This window comes from Gambusia affinis, linkage group LG12 (assembly GCF_019740435.1).
Source record: "Gambusia affinis linkage group LG12, SWU_Gaff_1.0, whole genome shotgun sequence".
NCBI classification, from domain to species: domain Eukaryota; kingdom Metazoa; phylum Chordata; class Actinopteri; order Cyprinodontiformes; family Poeciliidae; genus Gambusia; species Gambusia affinis.
The window spans coordinates 21,107,141-21,113,140 of record NC_057879.1 but is presented as its reverse complement, the minus strand read 5'-3'; the positions used below and the strand labels follow the sequence as shown (position 1 = coordinate 21,113,140).

At 38.3% G+C, this 6,000-nt stretch overlaps 1 protein-coding gene across 1 annotated transcript in view; it reads right to left on the bottom strand.

The window, feature by feature from the left end:
* Positions 1-1,149: 1,149 nt before the first annotated feature.
* Positions 1,150-6,000, bottom strand: part of LOC122840852 (collagen alpha-1(XI) chain-like) — a 92,170-nt gene continuing 87,319 nt past the window's right edge. The window contains exons 61-67 of the mRNA XM_044133598.1: positions 5,906-5,941; positions 5,738-5,791; positions 4,711-4,957; positions 4,399-4,511; positions 4,167-4,235; positions 3,831-4,064; positions 1,150-2,736 (exon numbers count right to left, since the gene is read on the bottom strand). Coding sequence (XP_043989533.1) covers positions 2,590-2,736; positions 3,831-4,064; positions 4,167-4,235; positions 4,399-4,511; positions 4,711-4,957; positions 5,738-5,791; positions 5,906-5,941 — 900 coding nt within the window. The 3' untranslated portion in view covers positions 1,150-2,589. The remainder of the gene's footprint in view (positions 2,737-3,830; positions 4,065-4,166; positions 4,236-4,398; positions 4,512-4,710; positions 4,958-5,737; positions 5,792-5,905; positions 5,942-6,000) is intronic.

Genomic DNA, 6,000 nt, shown 5'->3' with positions numbered 1-6,000 from the left:
GTAGCCCCGGCAGTCATGCATCTTGGTTGTCAGTGTAGGTGAACATTTCTTGTCTTCGTAGGCTTGCACTTCTAACCTGCTTTTTCAATTTCTGGATGAAAGATTGATTAATACTTTGTTACATTTTCTAAGATAGGGATAATGACCAAAAACCTGCTGTAAACTTTATCAGAGCTTTATCCATAACTTGTCTTCTGTTGTTGAACACATTTTATTCATTCCGCTCTTGTTCAACTCCTTGGTTTTATTGATGTTTGCTCATTTGCTGTGCATCCTTAGATTATATTGTGTCTTTACAAATATTAGGATCTTTGGGGGTATTGGTAGGACATTGTTTAGTTGTATCAGAGTAAAACACAACACAACACAAATGCCTGGTTCTGACAGTTGAAACCTGAACTGTCCATACACTGAAAAGACATCGCAAACCCAAAGTTTTAGCCTGGCCATTACAAAGCCCTTATTGTAGTCTTGAAAATAATTTGTTGATAGATCTGAACAGGCATGTGAGAGTGAGGTGGCTTACATGCCTGACTCACTGTTGTGAAAAGCTTGTAAAAGTATACCCATAATGTTTTACCCAAGTCATCAAAGGCAAAATGACCAAATAGCAAAATAGGAAATATATGTAAACTTCTGATTTTAAAGACATTCTTTACATACTGTAAATCTCTGACATATTCTCACATTGCTGTGGTGCTTAGCAAACAGACATGACTTTTGACATTTGCTCTGACTAACTTCAGACAGCGAGGAAAGAAACTGCCTGAAGTTTTTGTATGCTTCTTTTTATTCAAATGTGTATATATATAGGAAAAAAAATACAAAACAAAACCATGTATACTTTTTCTACCACTTAGCAATTAGGCTCTACTCTGTGTTGGTGTATCACAAATAACATAACATTTATCATAAAGTAACAAAACATTTGTGTGGGTGTAAAGTGACAGGATGTCAAAAAATTTCAAAGGGTATGAACACTTTAGGGTGTTCTAAGTGTAGCCATAATGAGCCGAATTGAGGACATGCCATGCTTTTAGGAAACCAAAACCACAGCAGACGGGTTTTCATTCACCATTGGTCTTTGTTTGAACTGGGAAAGTGGCTCCAGTTTACTCTCAATTTATCTTGCAAGTGAATGCAAAAAGATTGCAATGCGCACAAAGCACCAGACATTTATTGCAGTTGTACATAGGTTGAAGACATACTGTTATTACACAGGTTTTTAGAACGTGGCTCTGAAGTATTTGTTGCCAGAGCTTTTAAGCCAAGAAAGTGGCGATGCAAACAGATCTTGATCGAGGTCAAATCTGAGTCAGAGAGAGAGAGGTAAAGAAGAAAAAGAAAAAGCTGAAAGAGTCACTAAAAAAAACCCAAACACAAAGAATCACTTATCTTTCTTTGTCTACAGGGATAAAGGATGGAGATATTAGTCTTGTGGCACAGAATCACAAAAAGCGAACATTACTTGTTTCTGTAGTCAAACAGCCAACAACACAAACGTTCAACCCAATGTTTTTCAGAGCCCAATTTTAATATATTTCTTAAATGAACAATTTAAGGCACATGAAAACATTTTGTTCACTGTTACAAAGAAAATATCCACAAGACATCTTTGGGTTTGAATGAAAACAGCTAGACATACCTTTCCCACACAAAAATATTAGTTTTACTAGTTATAAACCACAGAAAATGTGTCTAACGTTCAGATTTTTTAAGGAAACTGAGGTATAACAGCTGGAAGAATAAGCCCTTTCTTAGAATATTTATATTATAACCTCATTTTATTATGGCTTAATTTCCTACTGGGTACATTAACTGACTTTTTTTTGTTAGATGTTATGTTCCAGTTATTTTCTAAGCTCGAAAGAGGATAAGAATCATAATATTTACAAGAGGACTGATTCATATTACAAATTGAAACTTTAGTCAGATGTATGTCATAGATGTTTTCAGACAGATTCTAAGAAACTTTAAATATCCTCATAAACTTTATTCTAACAAAGTTGACCAAATATTTCTTGAAAACCGAAGAAGCACATGCAAGTTGTTAAGAGTGGATTCAGAGAGGAACAGTAATGTACAAAATTCAAATATTATTAATTACAGTTTTATCAAATGCACTATTTGTAGCACCTTAAGTGTTTTGCGATTCTGCACAAAAGCACCTCTGTGGTTTAATTCAGAGCATCACTTGGAGCATGCAGAGAGGAACAGAAGACGGGAGGGCTATGGAGGAGGGAGGGCAAGGTTTGGGTCGAGTGGATCCTCTCTTTAATGCTGAAAGTATGCCACTGTCCACCATGGCATCAAAAGTCCTTTTCCTGATGTCACTCTCATTACAAGTTAAAGTCACGTGATTCTGGCCCTACGAGGGCAAGGAGGAGATTCCCCTTATCAGCGCTTTTAAGGCAGGGTCAGTGTGTGTTTTTCTCTTTCTCCCAGCTTGTTGGATCTTCTTCGCAATCAAGGAAAATAGGATTTTACTTCATAGGAGACAACAGGTGGTGGCTGAGAGGCTCTCTTCATGTGGGTGTTACTGTTGACTCTCTGACCCTGTCCTTCAGCGGGGGGAAAAGACGGGCATGTCTAGCCGAGGAAACACACGGAGCCGACCTCGAAGCCGAACCTCTGGTTGGATTCCCCAAAGTCATTCAGCATTACATCAATGATGGGTAACTGGTCGATGCGAGGTGTGTTAATTTCCAACACTGTCCTTGAATAACCCTGCTTCATCTGCACACAGAGTGAGAAAAAAGAGATGTATCATATGATCCAGAGTACTTTCAAGTATCTTTCAAAGTATTTATTCAGTGCCAGCTGGAGTTTTTGACAAAAGAAGCAGTAACTCCCTAGAATTAATCCACTATTTGTTACATCAGGGATGTCAAACTCATTTTGACTTCAGGTATAACAGCTGGAATGTATAGAATGTATAGATAAACTGTTAATAGATCGTTTGTCTTCTTAAGCTTAAATGATATTCAACAACTTTTCACACATGGTCCTAAGCAAATAAAACGGACTTGATTGGACTGATAAAACAGTATTTGAGCTCACAGCTGTCTAGAAGTTCTGTTTCTGTTGCACTCTGACATATAGAGGGCCATAGAAACAGCTTCAGATTGTCGAATTTGTCCCACAGGCCTTGAGTTTGACACGTTATACATCAGTCAACATGAGGAATATTCAAGCTCAGAATGAATGTAGAATATAATTATTAGAACGACTCCATGTTTTGAGTGTCTAGAGCAAAAGTTCATGTCAAGTCAGAAAATGGATCCAAGTCTTTGTGTGGCATATGTCCAGCTCTCAGACTCTACTCCCATTTTTTTCATGTTGTTAGATAAACAACATTATAACTTCTTGTTTCTTTTTTTGGAGTTATAATATTTAGAACTGATGCAGCTAGGGTACTATTGTTAACATAAAGTCTGAGTTTGTGCTTTTCAAAGCTTGTTAAAGTGATAACAGATGTCAATCACCATAGAATACCATTTTTAACATGTGGTATAATAAATATGTATGCATTTTTGACACTATATTAAGCAGTATTTTTGGATTTTTATTCATTTCTTTCCTTTTCAATTGGATAACGCGAGCAGTGGTGTGAGAAACCAATTTTGGCATTTTATCATTCCTTCTAAGCTTGGATATCCCTCATATTGGAGGACTATTTCTCCCACATCAAATATGAACACTTTCTGACACTTTTTTTCTCCAACTCTCTACGTGTTTGTGAGGATTAGGGGGATTTTTTGGAATTTAGAAAAGAAAAAAAGTTTAATTGCAAAGTGAAACTTTGAAAGCGAGCAAAAATGTCTGTTTACCGAGCAGCCATCCATCAGCGACTTGATGAAGGGATTATTGTCATAAGACATTTCCTCATCGTTGGAGCCCAGGAAGCGCAGCGCTCTGTTGTAGTTGTCGGCCTTGGAGTCGTACCAGGCCACCGACTGATGGCAAATGTAGGTGAAGTTCTGCCGCGCTGAGGAGCTCAGCAGCTTCAGGAAGGTCATCTGAACAGCGTTGATGCTGTTGTCACCACCGTCCACATAGTTCAGCTGAGAGTAGTTGGAGGAAGACAAAATTAGGAAAATTAAGAAATTTATGAAGCAAGCGTCAAAAAACGTATTCAAACTTATGTCAGTGTCTTCTGGACTCACAATTTTGCCACGCTTGAATTCACTAAACCATGAACCTGGTGATTCCTTAGGCCAGTTGGATATTCTAACCTATAAGAAATTCCCCCAAAAAGGCAAGTCAATAAACAAAATATACATTTTAATTTCTAAAAGCAGCTTTTGCACAGTTTCAAAAGTTACTAAACAACCCTGCTGGTGAAACACTGAAGCCTGCGTGCCTTAAATGACCAGTCTTCTAACACCGTATACTCACTCCTGTTGATTTCTTGTCTGGGTAAATGCATGTTTCTCCACCTGCTGTGAAGTTACAGAACACTTTGATGGCGTCTCCAATGCAGCCCTGGTTCGGATCAATCCAGTATTCACCTGAGAGAGAAACAGATCCATAAAACACTGCCAAGACAACCGTCTACAAGAGCTTTTATCCTCTTTAGTATTTTTCTCATCTTGTTGCTGTTTTCATGTTGTTGTTTTTTTAACTGAACTAAGCTATTTAAAAGTTTACTAATTGCTGCTATTGATATGTTATGCTAAAAAGCAACACTAAGGCTTGTCTTCATTGTACCATCGGGGAAATCAGGCTGGCTGAGATGCAGGTCATTGCAGGTCCTGGCAGGATTGTCCTGGGTGCCCATGGGGAACTTCATGCGCTCGATGTCCTGCTTGAGGTTGTTGAGGGATCCGAAGACGTCGTCCATTCCCTCCATGCCGTAGTCCGCCAAAGCCTCATCTCCTTGGGTTTCAGCCTGCCGCCTGCTCTTTTTGCTAGACTGCTGAATGGGCAGAGGCTGGATCATATCACCAGGCGGACCCTGCAGCACAGGAGGTAAAGATTAGCTTGCAATGATAATATGGTAATAATATTATTACTAAATCTACTCTCAAACCTTAAGTCTAAATGACGACATTAAATCTTTCTTGCCGTTCCTATGTAATTGTCAGACAAATCAGAACTGCTTTGCTGCTTTAACAAACACTTTTTTTCCGTTTCATGTATAATAATGTTTCTCATTGTAAACCTGTACGTTCCTACCAGCCATTCTTGTCTCCAGTGATCAAATCTTTTCAGTTTTTCTGTCAGTTAAGCTAAAGACCCAAGTCCTTGTGTGATTTTAAATATGGCTTTCTTGTCACCAGTCATCTGTAACTAAACAGAGTTTCTGTTACATAAATGCCAAACAAGGTGCCCCTCAGGGCTCAGTGTTTGTCCCAACACTGTTTATGCTTCACATCAGTAATGTGGGTCAGGATGTTCCTGATATCACTATGGTGATGTTAAAATTGCTGATTGTTATGAAAGCACAGCTCGCCTGGAGTTTGACTGTTTGCAGGTTACATTCGATTTTATTCAGTTTTGTTTATTCCACAAAAAACCGTGCCAGTAAAAAAAACTCTTTTTAGTCCTAGTTTGAAAGTAATTTTCCCTGTAATTTCTCTGCTTTTCTGCAGGAGTGACTTGTATTAAGCTCCATCTATTCCCCCCAAAAATGTATAATGATCTCCTTCATCAAAGAAATGAATTCTTGGCTAACCAACTCTATAACGCTCAAAATAATCTAGATTATAAGGGACAAGCTGAATCTATAACTTACAGGTGGTCCAGGTGGCCCTATGAGTCCAGGATCTCCCTTCTGACCAGTTGAACCCTGAAAAAGAAATATGCATCATGGGGATGTTAGAAACACTTAAATACATTATTACAACCTCTATCCATATGTGAAAAATCCAAAATATTCATTTATGAAGGAAACGTGACTTACGACTGATCCCTTAGATCCTTTCTGTCCTTGAGCACCCTGGGAACAAACAAGTCACTGTCAATGTCAGAAAGAACAAAGGTCAGAAATGACAAACT